Source organism: Syngnathus leptorhynchus, chromosome 19 (genome assembly GCF_054491065.1).
Source record: "Syngnathus leptorhynchus isolate UIUO chromosome 19, UIUO_Slep, whole genome shotgun sequence".
NCBI lineage: Eukaryota > Metazoa > Chordata > Actinopteri > Syngnathiformes > Syngnathidae > Syngnathus > Syngnathus leptorhynchus.
The window spans coordinates 237,196-254,595 of NC_141213.1; the positions used below are offsets into that span (position 1 = coordinate 237,196).

The 17,400-nt window shown below is 54.4% G+C and overlaps 1 protein-coding gene across 14 annotated transcripts in view; it reads left to right on the plus strand.

Moving 5' to 3' along the window:
• Positions 1–17,400, plus strand: part of LOC147041406 (histone-lysine N-methyltransferase 2C-like) — a 37,264-nt gene that overhangs the window by 5,324 nt on the left and 14,540 nt on the right. For 9 of the 14 annotated variants that reach the window (XM_085939045.1, XM_085939050.1, XM_085939049.1 and 6 more), the window contains exons 8-39: positions 74–183; positions 387–537; positions 1,109–1,280; positions 1,623–1,737; positions 2,045–2,208; positions 2,500–7,976; positions 8,051–8,263; positions 8,345–8,937; positions 9,408–9,515; positions 9,715–9,840; positions 10,027–10,134; positions 10,365–10,469; positions 10,545–10,649; positions 10,723–10,904; positions 10,977–11,141; positions 11,306–11,415; positions 11,504–11,557; positions 11,691–11,793; positions 11,958–12,037; positions 12,109–12,222; positions 12,444–12,557; positions 12,634–12,722; positions 12,790–12,931; positions 13,317–13,460; positions 13,766–13,798; positions 13,857–13,955; positions 14,027–14,311; positions 14,893–14,966; positions 15,034–15,246; positions 15,420–15,524; positions 16,044–16,578; positions 16,665–17,344. In XM_085939045.1, coding sequence (XP_085795171.1) covers positions 74–183; positions 387–537; positions 1,109–1,280; positions 1,623–1,737; positions 2,045–2,208; positions 2,500–7,976; positions 8,051–8,263; positions 8,345–8,937; positions 9,408–9,515; positions 9,715–9,840; positions 10,027–10,134; positions 10,365–10,469; positions 10,545–10,649; positions 10,723–10,904; positions 10,977–11,141; positions 11,306–11,415; positions 11,504–11,557; positions 11,691–11,793; positions 11,958–12,037; positions 12,109–12,222; positions 12,444–12,557; positions 12,634–12,722; positions 12,790–12,931; positions 13,317–13,460; positions 13,766–13,798; positions 13,857–13,955; positions 14,027–14,311; positions 14,893–14,966; positions 15,034–15,246; positions 15,420–15,524; positions 16,044–16,578; positions 16,665–17,344 — 10,868 coding nt within the window. The remainder of the gene's footprint in view (positions 1–73; positions 184–386; positions 538–1,108; positions 1,281–1,622; positions 1,738–2,044; positions 2,209–2,499; positions 7,977–8,050; positions 8,264–8,344; positions 8,938–9,407; positions 9,516–9,714; positions 9,841–10,026; positions 10,135–10,364; positions 10,470–10,544; positions 10,650–10,722; positions 10,905–10,976; positions 11,142–11,305; positions 11,416–11,503; positions 11,558–11,690; positions 11,794–11,957; positions 12,038–12,108; positions 12,223–12,443; positions 12,558–12,633; positions 12,723–12,789; positions 12,932–13,316; positions 13,461–13,765; positions 13,799–13,856; positions 13,956–14,026; positions 14,312–14,892; positions 14,967–15,033; positions 15,247–15,419; positions 15,525–16,043; positions 16,579–16,664; positions 17,345–17,400) is intronic. The other 5 variants (XM_085939048.1, XM_085939047.1, XM_085939059.1 and 2 more) reach the window with 5 other exon arrangements.

Here is a 17,400-nt window from a genome sequence, read left to right on the forward strand (position 1 = left end):
TACCTTTTCCGGGCACAGGTGCATGCGCGTGCTGTCACTCGCATACACTTGCTGTTTTGCCGCATGTGCGCAGGTCAATGCTGCGCTCACCTTCAGTGCGCCGCCTGGTCTGAGGGTGTGTGTCGCGGCGAGGGTCAGGCGCTGCTCTACGTGGACAAAGCCATTGACTCAGGAAGCGCGCAGGTCAGTTGGCAGACACCCCAATGAAACAATCATGTCAAAATAAACAGGAAATAAAAATGAATGAATGAACTAGGCTGTTGCCTTTTCAGCAACTTGTTGACATGGAAGCATCCTGTAGTGCCTTTGCGTTGTCTCCGGAAGAAAGTAGAAAGAAGCGAACGGCAACTGCAACTTTGCTTAGGCCTCGCGTCTCTCCCGTCCAGGTGTGCGCGTTCTGCGGCGGGCTCGGCGCATCGCTGCGTTGCCGAGAGACGGGCTGTGGGCAGAGCTACCACTTCCCGTGTGCTGCCGCCGCGGGAGCTCATCAAGACTGGGAGCTGAGGCGCACCCTGTGCACGAGACACACGCACGCAGGTTCGCACTCGACACGCACGCACGCACACATGCTCGCACATTGTTGGAGGTGAGGACCTCGGTTAAAGCCAAATTCGGGATTCGCCGAAGACTCCACTGGACTTGAACTTGATCAACGCAACTCATCCGGCGGTGCCATCTGCGCTTGAGACGTCGTGTGCCAGTTGTGTCGTTTTTGGAGACCACAGCTCCCAAGAGTAGCCTTTGGTTTTGACCAAATGGGGATCAAGAAAATGGGGCAACATTGAAACGGAAGTAAGGCGGCGACGACTACGACATCCGACTTGGCTAATGTGACAGTTGAGCTCACCGATAGCTGCTCCGACATAGTTCAAGTTTTGTGTTACTTGCCTATAATAACGTCCAAAGACTACTTAGGGATGATTTCAAGACACATCACTTCAAAAGTGCGGGTTGGACTGGACTTGACCGGACTGGCTGACACTTTGAGGGTCGGAACGTGCCAAGTTGCGCTTGCGCCCGCCGTCGCACAGCATCGCGCTGCCAACGCGACATCTGCGTGTCGCTGTAGTTTGACTGGTGCACCCGCATTGTGGCTCTTTGCTTTCAGAGTCTCGATCGTGCGTGTCGTGTTCACGCGCCGGTGATGTCGGCGCTCTCTTGATGTGCTGTTGCTGCGGCGACCAGTACCACGCCAAATGCTTGGCCCCACCCCTGAATCCCTCCTCCCTTATCCGGGCCGGATGGCAATGCGCTCCGTGTCGAGTGTGTCAACGATGCAGGTAACGCACGCGCACTCGTGTTGCCAAGATTAGTGGACTGGTCACTGCAAGCAATTGAGTCATGGGCGCTTTTTTTTTTATTTTTAACATTTTGCTCTTAAATCCTCTTCTTCCCATCGCTCCTTGTCTCCGCCCGCCTGCCTGCCTTTCAGAAAAGTTCAGTATAGGATCATCTTATTTGTCCGTATTGTTTATTTGGACATACCTTAAAGGCCTACACGGTAATGGCACGATGTCCAAATGAGGCCATTAGTCGACAAATTGCGACTACTATTGATGACTAGTTGCGCACGCACACACGCAACTCCAGTGATAACATGCAGGCGCTGGCATCTCCTTTAGGCTACGAGAGGAGACTTCTGTGTTGCTGGTGTGTGCTCGTTGCGATAAAGCTTACCATCCACACTGTCTGACTCCTCCACTGGATCACACTCCTGACAGCAAATGGACCTGTCAGGTGAGTCCACACACACTCTCACTCACGGGCTCACTCACGGGCTCACTCACGGGCTCACTCGCTCGCTCGCTCGCTCGCTCGCTCACTCACTCACTCACTCACTCACTCACTCACTCACTCACTCACTCACTCACTCACTCACTCACTCACGCACGCACGCACGCACGCACGCACGCACGCACACAGACAAAGACACAAACACAGTCGCTCATGCGCACTCTTGCGCTCTCGCTCACTCTCACACATTTACGCTCTCTCACCCACTCACAGTCTTTGGTTAATGTTGGCGTGCGGGCTCTTCTTCCAGAATTGTAGGGTGTGTCGTCGCTGTGGCGTGAGGTCTTCAGGTCGCTGGGCCAATCATCCCTTCCTGTGCGTGTCATGTGACCCAGCTTTGCCTTGTGCCGTGTGTGGCCACAGCCCTGACTTTTCCTCGCTACAAGACTGTGTGACATGCATCCACTGCTACAGGTACACGGTCCACACCAGTGAAGTATGCTATCGAGTTGACCTCTGACATAAGCCAGTATTTGAGCTTTTTTTTTTTATTCTGTCTTCTACTATATGTGAAGCTCCTTCACGGCCACGTCCTGATCTTTCTGTCACCCGTTGCGTAGTTTGACTGAGAATACAGGCTGCAATTGGGTGGTTACTGTTAGCATGGCATTGAAGATAAAAGCGCGTCAACACGTTGCATGACTCGACTGCGTGTGCTATGTAACAGCTTGTGTCGTGCGCACGTTTGTTTCCCTTGTGTTGTAGGTGTGTTCACACCCGGTGTGTTTCCGTCGAGACGGGCTTCAGCGCCGCAAAGTGTGACAGTTACATTTGCTCTGCGTGTCAGAGGGCGGAGCCTGCAGCCTTCCCAATAATCTTACCCAGCCCTGCCCGAGACCTCCAGCTCACTTCCGTGCTGGTCCCAGATGTTCAAAGTCTCACTGTTCCTATGAGTACTACCGCTCACAGCCCAGTCCAGCTCTCAAGCTCAACGCAGGCTCAGACTCCAACTTACAATGCAAGACTGTCACAGGAAAACCCAGTACCTTCACCGTCCGACGCCACGGAACCTCCATCTCCTTCGAGCCCCATAGAGCAAAGACTATGTCTCGTCTTGTCTCCGTCCGACCCGGCGGAGCTCCAGCAAAGTCCATCGGCATCTAGCTCCGACGAGCAGAGACTTAGTTTAGTCCTGTCTCCCTCCGACCCATCGGAGCTCCAGCAAAGTCCAACGTCTTCGCCGTCTAGCCCCACAGAGTTACAAGAAAGTCCACAGTCATCTCCCTCTCATGCTCCGCAGCCAGAGCAAAAACGGAGTCCAGAACACACTGCTTCTTACCCCACAGAACTTAAACTTTGTCTAGTACTGTCTCCCTCTGACCCTTCAGAGTTTCAGCAAAGTCCTGGCTCCTCCTCCTCCTCTTCATCTTCTAAGCCCAAAGATCTTAGACTGAGTTCAACACAATCTCCATCCAGCCCTACAGACCTCCACCCGAGTCCAGAACAGTCTCCCTCAAAAGCTACAATTCAGAGACAAAGTCCACTGCCATCACCTGCAAACCTCTCAATGTTGCCCCAGTATCCAACGCCATCCTCCTGGACCCATGCAGAGCTTTACCAGAGTCTTTCTTTCAGTAGTGAGACGCAGACAAGTTTAGCAACATCTCCCTTCAACCCAAACCAACATAGTCCACCACAATCTCCATCCGAGGGCACGGCTCTCCAACCTTTGAATTATCATCAAGCCGAGCTCCAGCCGAGTCCTGTCCTCTCCCTTTCCAACACAACAGAGTTCCAGAAAAGTCGAGCCCCATCTCCTTCAAACGTATCAGATCCCCAGCAAAGTCCAATGCCTTCTCCTTCTAACACAACAGCTCTCTTTCTAAGTCCTACACCACCTTCATCTATGGTCGCAGAGCTCCATTCAAGTCCAGGCCCATCTTCATCTGAGCCCACAGAGTTCCAGCAACTTTCAGTCCCATCTCTGTCTAATAACATCGAGCTACAGCAGAGACAACTCTCATACCCTAAAGTCGCAGAGTTCCCCCAAAGTCCAACACCATCCCCTTCTAATCTCACAGAGCACCATCTAAAACCAGTCCCATCTCCATTGAAGTTGACGGACATGCAGCAAAGCCCAGTCCCATCTCCTTCTGACCTAAAGGTTCTCCAATTAAGTGCAGTCCAACCTCTGTCTGATGACACAGAGCTTCAGCAAAATGCACTCCAAGCTCCAAACATCACAGAGGTCAGACAAAGTGCAACACCATCTCCTTCTAGTGTCACAGAGCTCCATCTAATCCCTGTCTCATCTACATTGAAGGCCACCAAGGTCCCACAAAATCCAGTATCATCTTACACAAAGGACCTCCATCTAAGCCCAGCACAACATCCTTCCAATGTCACAGCTCTCGATCCAAGTCCAGTGCTGTTTCCTAACAGCGCAGAGATCCAGCACTGTCCAACACCACCTCCTTTGAAAATCACGGAACCTTCACCGCTATCTCCTTCTAACACAACAGATCTCCATTCGAATCTAGTCTCATCCCTGAATTCGACACAGCTCCAGCAAGGTCCAGTCCTTTCCCCTTCTAACGTCAATGACATCCCGTGTAGTCAAGTCTCATCTCCTGCTGACATTGCAGAGATCCTGCAATGTTCAACACCGTCTCCTTCTAAAATAAGTGAACTTCGGCTAAGTCCACTGCCCTCTTCATCGAAGCCCACAGAGTTCCAGCAAAATCCACTCACTTCTCCTACCAATGTCCTGCAGCCCCACCAAAGGCCGAGCTCACCTCCTTCAAACATTACAGAGGGCCAGCAAAATCCAACACCATTTCTTTCCAACATCACAGAAATCCTACATAGGCCAACACCACCTCTTTCCAACATCACAGAGATCCTACATAGGCCAACACCATCGCCTTCTAACATTCAAAACCTCCAACAAAGTCCAAAACCAACGCTTTCCGATGTCACCGTGAGCCATCGGAACCTATTACCAACTGCTTCCAACGTCCCTAACATATCTTCTAATGTCACAGAGCTCCATCAAAGTTCAGCATCATCTCCTTGCTCCCCAGAGCTCCATCAAAATCCAGCAACATCTCCTAATATCACTGCGCTTGATCAAAGTTCACCAACCTCTCCTTACGCCCCAGAGCGCTATCAAAATCCAGCAACATCTCCTAACATCACTGCGCTTCATGAAAGTTCACCAACCTCTCCTTACGCCCTAGAGCTCCATCAAAATCCAGCAACATCTCCTAAAATCACCGAGCTTCATCAAAGTTCAACAGCATCTCCTTGTACACCGGAGCTCCACCATAATCCAGCAACATCTCCTCACATCACTGAGCTTCATCAAAGTTCAACAGCATCTCCTCGCGCCCCAGAGCTCCATCAAAAAACAGCAACATCTTCTAACATCACTGAGCTTCATCAAAGTACAACAGCGTCTCCTTGTGCACCAGAGCTCCATCAAAATCCAGCAACATCTCCTAACATCACTGAGCTTCATCAAAGTTTATCATCTCCTTACGCACCCGAGCTCCAAAATCCAGCAATATGTCCTAACATCACTGAGCTTCATCCAAGTTCAACAGCATTTCCTTACGCCGCAGAGCTCCAGCAAACTCCAGCAACATCTAACATCACTGAGATTGATCAAAGTTCAGCAACCTCACCTTACGCCCCAGAGCTCCATCAAACTCCAGCATCATCTTCTAACATCACCGAGCTTCATCAAAGTTCAACAGCATGTCCTTACGCCCCAGGTCTCCATCAAAATCCAGCAACATCTCCCAACGTCACTGAGCTTCATCAAAGTTCAACAGCATCTCCTTACACCCCTGAGCTCCATCAAAATCCAGCAACATCTAACGTTACTGAGCTTCATCAAAGTTCAGTAACATCCCCTTCTCATGGCACACGGCTCTGTCAAAGTCCAGTCCCACCTCCTTCTGTCACAGTGTGCCCCTCTTTATCAAAACCCACAGTGCTCCATCATAGTCCAGTCCCATCTCCTTCTAATGCCACAATCACCAGACCAAGTCCAGTATCTTCTCCAGCAATCCCCACAGAGCTCCAGCCAAGTCCATCACCATCTCCCTCATCATCAGGGCTCCATGAAAATCCATTGTTGTTGCCCTCAAAAGCCACCGAGCAAATCCACAAGTTCGAAGAACCCCAAAATATCCAAGAACCTGTACTGCAACCTCCCCCGCCGTCCCCAGTCGAGCTTGTGAGCAGCCACCCGTCCTCCTTTGAGAGTGCAAAGCTCCACAAAGGTCCTGCTGTGCCCCAGCTTTGTCCAATTCAAGTCAAAGGCCCACAAGTCAATCACGTTCCTTGGGAACTGAAAGAAATGCATAGCAGGTCCCCAATAGCTAACTTTTGCACCACATCTCCCCCGTTGCCTTCGGTTCCTTTGGACGTGGAGCCAAACGCTACACGTTTGACCTCCACGCCACTTCAATTTAGTCCTCCATCCAGCCTTTCCAAAGAGTCGAGCGGGGAGAAGCTTGCGAAAAGTCCGGTGTGTTGTAGTGTGCTGTCCGAGCGGAGCCCGTGCAAGTTGGACGATGCCAATGAGGCAAAGCCAGGCCACCCTGCGAGAGATGATGGCTCCCGGCCTATTGGAACCCAAGGCCCTGCTGATGAACCGCCACTGTTGCAAAGCCATCGAGGAAGCGGCTTGCCTGAGCCGGATCGTCTGAGGCAAGTTGGAACGTGTTCTCCGACACGGGATGTTGAAACGGCGCCGGATCAGGAGTGCAATTGCTCTCATTTGGTGGCTCCTGAAGTGGAGCGCCATCTGTCACAGGGCAGTAATTCCCCTGCATGTGGGCTCAGCATAGCTGCCGGTAGCCCGCTCAGCTTCCCGCAGCCTGTAAGCCAGACGCGGCTGAACTCTGCACAACTCGCTGAGCTTTTGCAGCCGCGGGCGGCCCTTTGCCGCTCTGTCGCACATCCCGCCGTCTCTCAACAACTTGGAGACATTCAGCGCAATCTAAATGTGCACGAATCTGTTGACTGTAAAACCGCCGCTGACGTACCCGCACCCTCGACACTTTCCGCTCCACAGAGTGAGCCGTCAAGTCCCCTTGGACATCTGCCGTCGCCCGCACCGGCAAGCCTTTCGCACCAAAGCGCTTCGGTGGACCTTGGCAGCCTCTCTCTTGTCCTTTCTGAGACTGGTACCGTGGAGGATGTTCCTGGTGACCAAAGCGATTCTCCCGACCGCATGTCGCATTGCTCGAAACCTAGATCCAGTGGTACTAGTCCTGCTGCCTCATTTCAGGCGGCGTGCGAATCGATGACAGATATGACAGACAGCACCTCTGTCAGGACCTGTCCTTTGGATCAACCGGGTAGCCCTGTAATGCCAACAGGCAGCTTTTGCCAGCCAGCCGCCAGTGCCTCGTCATCGGACGCAATCTCGCACCAGACGGCGCTTACCCATCCGTGCCCCCTTTCCGAGTTTGAAGCCGGTCCCACTTTAGTGGGTGAGCGCCATGCGGCTGGTTGTGCGCCTGATCCAAACCGTCCTTGGCTCCCACTGTCTGGCCGATATAGTCCCCCGCCCATCCCGAAGTGCAGCAATGCCTTCGAGACAAAGCCTTCCCATTCCACCGGAGCTCGTCCTACTTACTGCGGACCTGTTGATGCCAGCTCTGACCGTCAAGGTCTGATCACATTTGTCATGGAGTCCAGCAACCAAAGTTCACCACACACTGGAGTGCCGTTACGCACGCGGCCACATTCTAACAGTAGTTCGACTCCAGCGGAAAGTGCCGAAAGGTGTCCCAGGAGCCCCGCAGGGAGCACAGATTCCAGCCCCCAAGCGGACACGCAGGCCACTTCCCAAGAAGAGAATCCACTTCAGCTTGATTCCGGTCCAGGCGTGACTTTGGAACTTGCATGGAAGACCAAATCCAAATCTCCAAGTTACCAACCCAATGGTCCTGCCGCGGGCCAGGAGAGTCTGACTTTCCCATTAGGCCCCTCGAACGACAGAGCAGCCGGCAGTTCCACTCAGGCATACCGTGACATGCCCGAAACCGGATGCGCTCGTGAAACGCAAGTGAGAGAGGCCGACTGGATCCGACTTTCTTGTCATGCACAGAGCGCAGAAAATCCTGAGCAGCCAGAGACTGTTATGGGTTCAGCTGTTCATACTCGCCTTCATTCAAAAACTGTCCCCAATGATCCCATCTCGTTTGACGTGGAGTCCACATCCGGTAAGTATGCACGAGCGCTCTGCATTCTGTGCACTTTCAGGTGTGACTTAACTCTTTGTTTTCTCTTTCAACAGTCACCACAGACCAGGAAACACCTCTCCACTTACACCAGTACCTTCCTGTCAAGTCAGAAGGAGTACCAGACCAGGCGGAAAATAAGCAGCCCATGCTAGAGGAGGAAAATACGGAGCAGATGCAGGAGGAAAATAGGGAGCAGCAGCAGCAGCAGGAGGAAAATTTATTGCAGAACCAGGAGCAGCTCAGGAATTTAAGATGCCTCCCGTCAGGTACGGAGCGGGCACTTAGTTCGAATGACCTTCGGAAGGAAGGTGACGATGACAATAGCAATGCTTTCCATGTCTCCCTAGGAGTCCATCCATCAAGCGGTCAGCCTGCTGCAGCCTCCCCCATATTCTCCGCTCCTCCCTCGCCGTCGTCGCCCTCACCTAGCGCTTCCCCTCTGCCGTGGCCAGACGTCTCCTCAGCGGCGTTCCCTCCCCTCAGCGCGGAGCGCAACTGTTCCTCGGAATGGCCACGAAAAGACTTCCGGGAGATGCTGGAAACCGCCAACGATGCTGCCCCATCCCGGGCTGGCTCATCAGAGAAGGACAACACGGTCGCAATGAGGCCGAGACGGGAGGAGGCGCGGGAGAGCGACAGCGGCGGGGAGACAGCGGGCGGGCCAGAGCCCTCTTTCGACTCGGAGGTGATGACGCTGATGAGCTCGTCGTCTCCGAGCGCCTCCCTCAGCCCTCGCCCCCTCCACGCGCGGAGTCTCAGGCCTCCTCCTCGTTTGCTGCCTCCAACGGACGAACTGTCCATCCGACTCAGGCAGTCTCCTTTCTCCACGGAGGCCTCGCCTGAGACCTCGCCCGTCAGGGTGCCGCTCACCCCGCCGCCCCTCTCCCCTCCTTCGCCCAGCTTCAGTCCATTGTACAGGGAGTTGCCGCCCCTCTGCAAGGTATGGCTAAAGCCAAACCCATTTGAAAACAAGAAGCGCAAACAATGTCAAATATGTTGCATGATTGTTTTGGTCTCCTAGCTTAGCCATATATGACAGTCAAGGCTCGTGAAGCGTGAATTCATATGAAGCCTTCTCTACGACAACTTGAGAAAATTTGACCAAACAAGTTGAGCGTCAACACAAGTCAGGAAGTCCCAAATCACATTACAACAATCATGCAAATCAACTTGATATTCTTTGCGACATTTGATGTGTAACCTTCCAGTCTCACTGCATGATCATAGATGAGAATAGCAAGATAGTGCCAAGATATAGATTGATCTGGTAAAAAAAAATTTTTATTCTAGTAGGAAAAGTGAGTTGAAGCCAAAGGGTTCATTTGTGTTGTGGTATGTTTCATGCATGTTTGGTGTGAATTTGTAAGTAACGTCTTGTCGTCCTTGTTTAACCGCTGGGCCGGCTGGCAGACCTCACCGTCAACGTCCGCGGTCATTCCCCTCACCCGTAAGATCGGCATGGGCAAGCCCGCCATTTCCAAGAGGAAGTTCTCCCCTGGCAGGTCTCGCATGCGGCAGGTACTTGAGCTCTTCGGCATGCCTGTGCTGAAATGCGCATGCATGCTGTTGTTGCAGCAACAGCTCCCGGTGTGGTTTGTGGTCCACCACGGCATTCACGTTCTTGCATTGTTTTCCCTCCTTCCCACTGTCTTCCTCGCTCTGCTCTGCGTCGCCATCCCTCCACCACCCCCTCGTCCTCCCTCCCTCCCTCCCTCAGGCTTCATGGTGGAGTAACACGAGGCCGGTGAGCCCCCACTCATCCTCCCAGGACTCTGTGGGCGAGGGAGGCCAGGACAGCCCCAAGTCCCGTCAAGGAGACTCGCCGCTCTGGAGCATGAGAGTGGTAAAGAAGTGCTAAATGAGTCCCCTAGATCCCCCCCACCCCCATCAATCGACCCCTTGCCTTAATTAAGCGCCCCCCCTGGCTTGTGAGCGTCTGCAAAAGATTTGTGGCCTAACTCCCGACGAGTCTATCTGCTGATTAACGAGCAAACGTTCTCATCGTCTTTCTGTGTGATTCCTTTGTTAGGGTCGTGGCTCAGGCTTTCCTGGAAGGAGGAGGTCTAGAGGAGGAGGACGGGGGGGACGAGGAAGGGCTCGGCTCAAGACGCAGGACTTTGTGTCTGTGTCGCCTGCGGTAAGTTAAAGTTTTAGTTTTTTTTGTTTTTATACTTCGTTTTACAATGGAGGATTACATATTCAAACGATTTTCAATGATGAATTTTCAGTCGAAGCAGGAGGTCATTATTAAAGGAAGAGCAACTCCGGAGTTAAAAGTTTTAATTCGGGGGGGGGGGGGGTGAAGTCTGCCTCCCCAGTCATGAACCTCATCGCACGTCATGCTCCAACCGCACGCTGTCGTTGCAGTGTGGCTTTGTGGAGTCGGTCCCGCCCAAGGAAGAGGAGGAGGAGAACTCCATGCACAACACGGTGGTCATGTTCTCTACCTCGGACGTCTTCACGCTCCAACAGGTTGGTGGCGAAGGTTGGTTTTCGGGTCAGCTGCAAAGTAACCTTGCTCCTTGTTGCGCTTGCTCGCTGGCGTAGGACATGTGCGTGGTGTGCGGCAGCTTCGGGCGCGGAGCGGAAGGTCGCCTGCTGGCGTGTTCCCAGTGCGGCCAGTGCTATCATCCATACTGCGTCAATGTCAAGGTAGCTGGCCGGTCGGCTGTCCCCAGCCCCTCTCCTCTGGTGCTGTGCTCACGCCGCCATCCGCTTTGCGCAGGTCACTCGGGTCATCCTGACCAAAGGCTGGCGCTGTCTGGAGTGCACGGTGTGCGAGGCCTGCGGCGAGGCCAGCGACCCTGGCCGCCTCTTGCTGTGCGACGACTGCGACATCAGCTATCACACGTACTGCCTGGACCCGCCCCTACACACCGTGCCCAAGGGGGCCTGGAAATGTAAATGGTGAGTATGTGCACTTCTGCTTTCTGCTGTTCCCATGTGTCTCAGAAAAGCAAAAAGGTCTGTTTTGCGCAGGTGTGTTTGGTGTGTCCAGTGTGGTTCGGCCTCACCCGGGCCCCACTGCGATTGGCAGAGCAATTACAGCCACTGCGGCCCGTGCGCCAGTCTCACCTGCTGCCCCCTCTGCCAGAGAGCCTACGCTCACGACGACCTCGTTCTGCAGTGTCAGCAGTGCGATCGGTGCGGACAGCCACTCGGCTAACATCTTTGTATTTCTGTTTAGTTTTGTTGCCGGTTTTTGCCAACCTGACCACGAATGCACATTCAGTTTATCTTTAAGATAACAAGGCACGATTTCTCTCAAATGATTTTGCTGAGCTTCGAGCTATCTCGTGTTCGTGTAGGTGGGTGCATGCGGTTTGTGAGGGTCTGGCCACCGAAGACGAGGCGGAAGCCACCGCCGCCGAAGGTTTCGACTGTTCGCTGTGTCGAACGCACAGTCGCGTCCCATTGGGTAACACACACACATTCGCATAGACACACGCTTGTGCACATGAGCCGATCGGTGACGTTGTTCTGGCCAACTGGCGTGAATGTTCCAGGGAGGCCCGATCATTTGGACATGGCTCAGATCCTCTCCAGGAGCCGCGAAGCAGGTGTGTTCTATGACGGTCGGACTCATAGTCTTGGCTGCCAACCTCCTCTTTTTCAACGACCCCGCACCAAAATGGCCGACATCTCCTGAAAATCAATTGATCGATATGAGGCCATATGGCTTTGTGTGCGCAGACACCAAGACGTACAGTCAGGATGGCGTATGTCTGACCGAGTTGGGCCTCTCTCAGCTGCAGTCGCTAGTGGAACCTTTCACCTCAGCTCGCAGGTACCGCAGGTGAGCAAAGTGACATTGAATACTTGAAATGACTTAGGTCGAAAGAAAAGAAAAGCAAAACATTTTTACATGGGAATGCCACTACAGCTGCTTGCTACAGTCAGATAGATATATTCAGAGATGCAGAGGAAGTGCCGATCATCCTTGTGTCTGTCCATCATCAGGTACAAACCCAAACTGAAGCTGAGGATCATTAACCAGAACAGCGTGTCCGTCCTGCAGACCCCACCCCACGCAGACCCAGGTGACGCTCGCTCACGCACGCACGCGCGTACCCTCGTTTGAATGTGTCCCTATGAAGGTGTGCTCGCGCAGGTCACCTGGAGTGTGACCTCAAGTCGGACTCCAGCCCTGAGAGAGAGCACGCCCTCGATGATGATGCTGTCAGCAAAGACGTGACCAAGAGGAAGAGGAAGCCATACAGGCCAGGTGAGGAGTCTCAAGAAGCGCAAGCTCTACACAACAGTTGCACGCGTGCATTCAAAAGTCAACGTAGTTCCTATCGTGAAGTAAGAGGCATTAGGTTTGTGCTCCGTTTGCCTCGCGACCGGATGACGTTTACTCTGTCCTTTTGTGCGATTGCGTACGGGAGATCAACGCTGCGCGACGAGGTGTCCGTGTAGGATCTCACCGTACGCTTCATCTCACAGGCATCGGAGGCTTCATGGTGCGGCAGCGTGGCGGGAAGGCGGGAGGCGCCGCTGTCAAAGGCGGCGGCGGCGGCGGCGAGCAACCTTCCGGCCAGACGCCGCAGGCAGACGAAGGTAACGTGACGTTCGATAGAGACCGCACACTTCTTGCCCGGCGTCGTCATCCTCGTCACCGTTCTCTTGCTCGCAGACGAAGCCGGGCGCACGGCAGACAAGGCGAGGAAGAGATATAGAAAGAAGAAGACCAAACTGGAGGAGGCCTTTCCCTCTTATCTACAGGTAACGCCCGCCCTAGCCCACGCGCAGTCACAGTGTTTTGATTGGCCATCCCGCCTCTCCCTTCAAGGAAGCCTTCTTCGGTCGGGATCTTCTGTATCGTATCCGTCAAGTGGACCGGCGGATGCTCTCGGAGGCGGCGAGGATCAGCCAGTCAGGAGCGGTTGACATGCCCTCTGGAAAGCTGATCAATTCAAAGCAGGAAAGACTCTGTGAGTCACCTCCTGACACGCACACACACGAGCAGACACACACACACACACATTTTTATGGAGGATAACAAAAATCAGCCAAGATTTATTGCTGAGAGTTAACCGATTGTCCAAACAGTTGGCCCTTGGTTTGATTATCGACGCGTCGAGACAGGAATTCATCTCGCAATTTTTCTTCGTCACAACATTCATCAATCATTTTTAAGATGTTTTGAGTCAAGAGCGTGAAACTGATCTCAGGTGCACCAATGACAATGAAACAAATGTTTGCACATTTCAATCATCGTCGAGTCGCGTGCAGACTGTTAGAAAGGCGCGACGAGGCCATCGTGGGAAAGCCACGTCCTCCTCCCCCTGGCCTAACCAAGCGAGTCATGTCTGTCAGCAGGCCCGGACATCGGCTCCGTGATCCACGAATCCTTGCTGAGCTCTGAGCCGACAGGAAGCAGCGGGCGAGGTCAGAAAGCAATGCACGAAGAACCTCTGGACGCCATCTTAAACCCCGAGCTGGACAAGATGGTGACGGATGGTGAGATGAGTTCTAGCTTTTCACACGTCGGTATTGATAAGATGTTGGCGGTACTACTGGAGTACTCCTAATTATACTGCCCATCAGTCCGGTCGGTGCCATCATAAAAATATTTTTGGGGATAAATATACATTCATGGAAAATACATGGAAAAACATTATACAAGCAATTATTTAGTGATGAAGAAAACTTAATAGAAATTTTCCATGTTTGAGTTTGACCCCGACATTTGGGACACTCAGCTGCTGCTCGCTTGCATCGTTCGTAGCCACTGATGAGGTTTTTTTTTTTGGGCCATGTTCCAGGTGCCCTCCTCAGCAAATTGCACAAGATTCCAGGTAAGTGCCCACAAGTCTCACTCGCAGTACTGTTGTTATGTTTACGACATGTGCGCAGAGCTGGAAGGGAAAGACGTGGAAGACCTTTTCATCGCCGTGCTCAGCCCAGACAGCAGCCAATACATGCACGCCGGTGCAGGCAGCAAGACGCACACGGGTACGTGCGTGCGTGCGCACAAACACACCCCCAGGGGAAAGGCACATGGTTGACTGCGGCGCGACCCTCAGCAGGCTCCGGCGCATTTCCTCATTTGGCTCTGCCCAACGGCCTGGCGGGCCACGCTGCCAACCCGGACAAGTCGGACACTGTGCCGGGGGCTCCGGTCTGCGGTGGCACCTCTTGCCCGCCACAAACTAATCAGGCGGCGGTAGAGGGCGAGCACGACGCCATGTCGACGGCTCAGAGGAGTATGATGAAGTGGGAGAAGGAGGAGGCTCTTGGGGAACAGGCCACTGTCGCTCCTGTGCTCTACTGCAACACCAACTTCCCCCAGCTGAGAGAGCACTACCCCGGTAAGCACACTTGCGCATGCAACATGGCATGCAATATCAATCAATCAATCAATCAATCAGCTTTTATTGACCAAGTTTGTGCATGCCAAACTGCATGCATGGAACATGGTGACTTCCAAACTCACCTGACAAAGAACTGATCCCTGCCTCTGATTATTGAAGAAGCTTTTTCCTACTTCAAACAAAGACAGAATATTAATTCTCTCTTTGAACACGCAGATAATGGCTCAACACATTAACAATACGCCAGAAAATGACTAACCCGTGCGCAGTTTTCTTCTACGGAGCGACTCGGAGCCCGCACTTAATATGAAGCAACTTGTGCAATGCTGATCAAATCAAAGCATCGTTGGAGCTTTGGATGACACGACTTTTATGCCAAGTTTCAATCTTATCAAGCATTTGGGGGCACACAAACCCCTCCGCGACGATAAGGTGGGGTGCGGTGATCAAATGAAATTCAAAGGATTGTGGTTGAAATTGTGTGAATTGCCATTGACGCACACTTCTATAGGATACTTGCGCTAAGAGCTGACGTCGGGGCATCGGGCTTACCGCTCTTCTTTTCACGTCTCTGTCAGAGTGGTCAACGAGAGTCAAGCAGATCGCCAAGCTGTGGAGGAAGGCCAGCTCGCAGGACAGAGCGCCGTATGTGGTGAGCGCCTCGTCATCCAGGTTGCGGCCGGCGCTTGGTATTGACGGTGCCGTGTGGTTTCTCACAGCAACGTGCGCGGGACAACCGGGCGGCTCAACGCATCCACAAGGTCCACATGTGCGGCGACCCTCCGAAGCGCGCGCATCCATGTCCACCGCCGCCCCAGGGGCCCTCCGACACCGGCTGCCCAGACGACGACGACGCCGCCGCCGACTCAGCTCTCAGGGATTCGTTCAGGCCCAGAGAGTCGGAGCAGGAGCAGGAGTGGAGGTTGAGACAGGTGAGTGGGGCCGCATGCTCGTCAGCAAGGGGGACTGGGGGTGCCATTTTTTCCTTGGTAACCGCGGTGACGACGACGACGATGATGATGTTACTGCTGCTGACGCTTGTGCGAACGGTGCCGAGCGTCGCTCCCGCCTCCTCTACTAATGTCTCTGATGTGTCATTGAAAAGGGAGAGGTAAAAGACAGGTGGCGAGCCGGTAAGAAGAGGCAGGAAAATACAGATAAAGATTGTCCCTTCCAGGCATCTGTAGCAGGAGGTGGCAAAGAGGCTCTGGTAAGCTCTCCAGGTGAACCCTTCCTGCCGTCCTGCATCCGTGACCCCCTGAAATCCTCTTCCGGCACTGTCAATGACCGCGGAGCCGCTTGGCTCGCCCGCTCCGGTGGCCAAGCGTCAGCATCCGCACGACTGTCCGCCACGGCAGCTCTGCGGTAATCACGGGGTTGACTTCCCGAGCCGCCGCCTGAGGATTTCAGTGTCATGGCTGCAGGCGTGTTTCTCGCTGAGAGCAGCTTCAGTTCTCGCAATCCTGCCCAGACGCGTTGAGGTGAAGCTGTGAGCCCTCCATGTCCGCCACGGGGCTCCTGTTAAATTTTGGGTCGTGGGGATGGGAGGGCTTCTCCACCGGAGAGCAGGACCACCTGCCGGGATTGTCTGGGGCTCTCCTGCCTGAGTGATGTCGTGTTCTTGCATGCATACTAGGCACACTCAAGTAGCTTGGGGTCTTGAGCGCGAGAATGGAAGCAGGGCTGTCTCTTACCTGACGTGCGCAATGCCACTCTGTCTTGTCCTCAGCAAATGCGCCAGAAGAGCAAACAAATGGCCAAGATAGAAGCCAGTCAAAAGCTGGAGCAGGTAAAGAGCGAGCAGCAGCAGCTGCTTCAGCAGCAGCAGCAGCAGGAGCAAATGCTGCAGCAGCAGCAGCGGCAGCTCTTGGCCAATCAGAGGGCGGACGCCTCGCCGGACGCCTCGCCGGACGCACGGCCACGTCACCACCGCCTCCAAGGCTCATCGCTGGCTGATGACGTCTTTCTCAGACCCCAAGCGCCCCCGCCTTCCGGATGCTCGTCACTTCCGCATTCCCCCCGCTCCCCTCACTCCTCCTCCCCCCTCCAGCAGCTCCCCAACTCCCCTCAGATGTTCTCCCCTCCATCGTCCCGTCCGGCCTCTCCCTGGGACCCTTACAGCAAGCCGGTGGGGACCCCTCGGCCCGCCTCCGTTCAGCACTGCCCCCCCCTCATCTCCCCTGCTCGCGACACCTCAGGGTCTCCGGCGCCATCACCTGATTTCAAAGCCTCCGATGCTTCCCGCGCACTTGCACTCCAGTCTGGTAAGCCCCCACGCTTAGCAGTAGTGCCCCCAATCATCTTCTACCTCTGAAACTCTCCTCTTTTTTCCTGTTTCTCATTTTCTTAGGTCCGAAGCACAGCAAAGCAGCTATAAAGAGCCCCCCGTCGGCCTCGCATGTGTACCACAGGTCTCTGGTCCAAGGGGGCACCTTTAAAGCCCCCATGGCTCCCCAAAACCAGCTGCAGCAGGACTCTTTTTGTGTCATGGCGCCGGGAGCCAGGAGGGAGCCATCCAGACCGGCAGACCTCGGCCTCCCGCACTCTCAGGACCCCGCCTTTCATTCGGGGATGGGCTCCCCTCTGCGCGGCCCATACACCCCTGCGCCAGGCACCCCCAGGTTGGACTGCAACCTCCCGATGGCCCAGTCCTCGGTCCAGCAGTCGTCGTCTTTGCCCGAGGCCTACACCACCAACCCTTCGAGCTCGTATCTCATGAACGCGCCGCCGTCCGTGCGACGCCCCGACCACTTGAAGATGGCGAGCCCCTCACCTTCCCACCACGTGTCGGAACCCCACCCCCCCCTTCCTGAGCGCTTCCCTCGATCGCCGGGTGGCACTGTGACCTCAGACCCCTACTCCAAAGCTCCTGGGACGCCACACCCCTCGCCGGACCATTCTGCCCAGCGACCCTCCTCCCCTGACCTTCAGAAGCGCCCGGAAGCCCTCGGGCAGACCCGAGGGGAGACCTCGGCTCCTCTACTCATAAGATCTCCGCTCGGCGGTGGCGAGACGGTGACCCGCAAGCAGGTAACGGCCCCTGCGGTGGCTCGTGTGGAGTTGTGTGTCGCTCGCTCCTGCGTGCC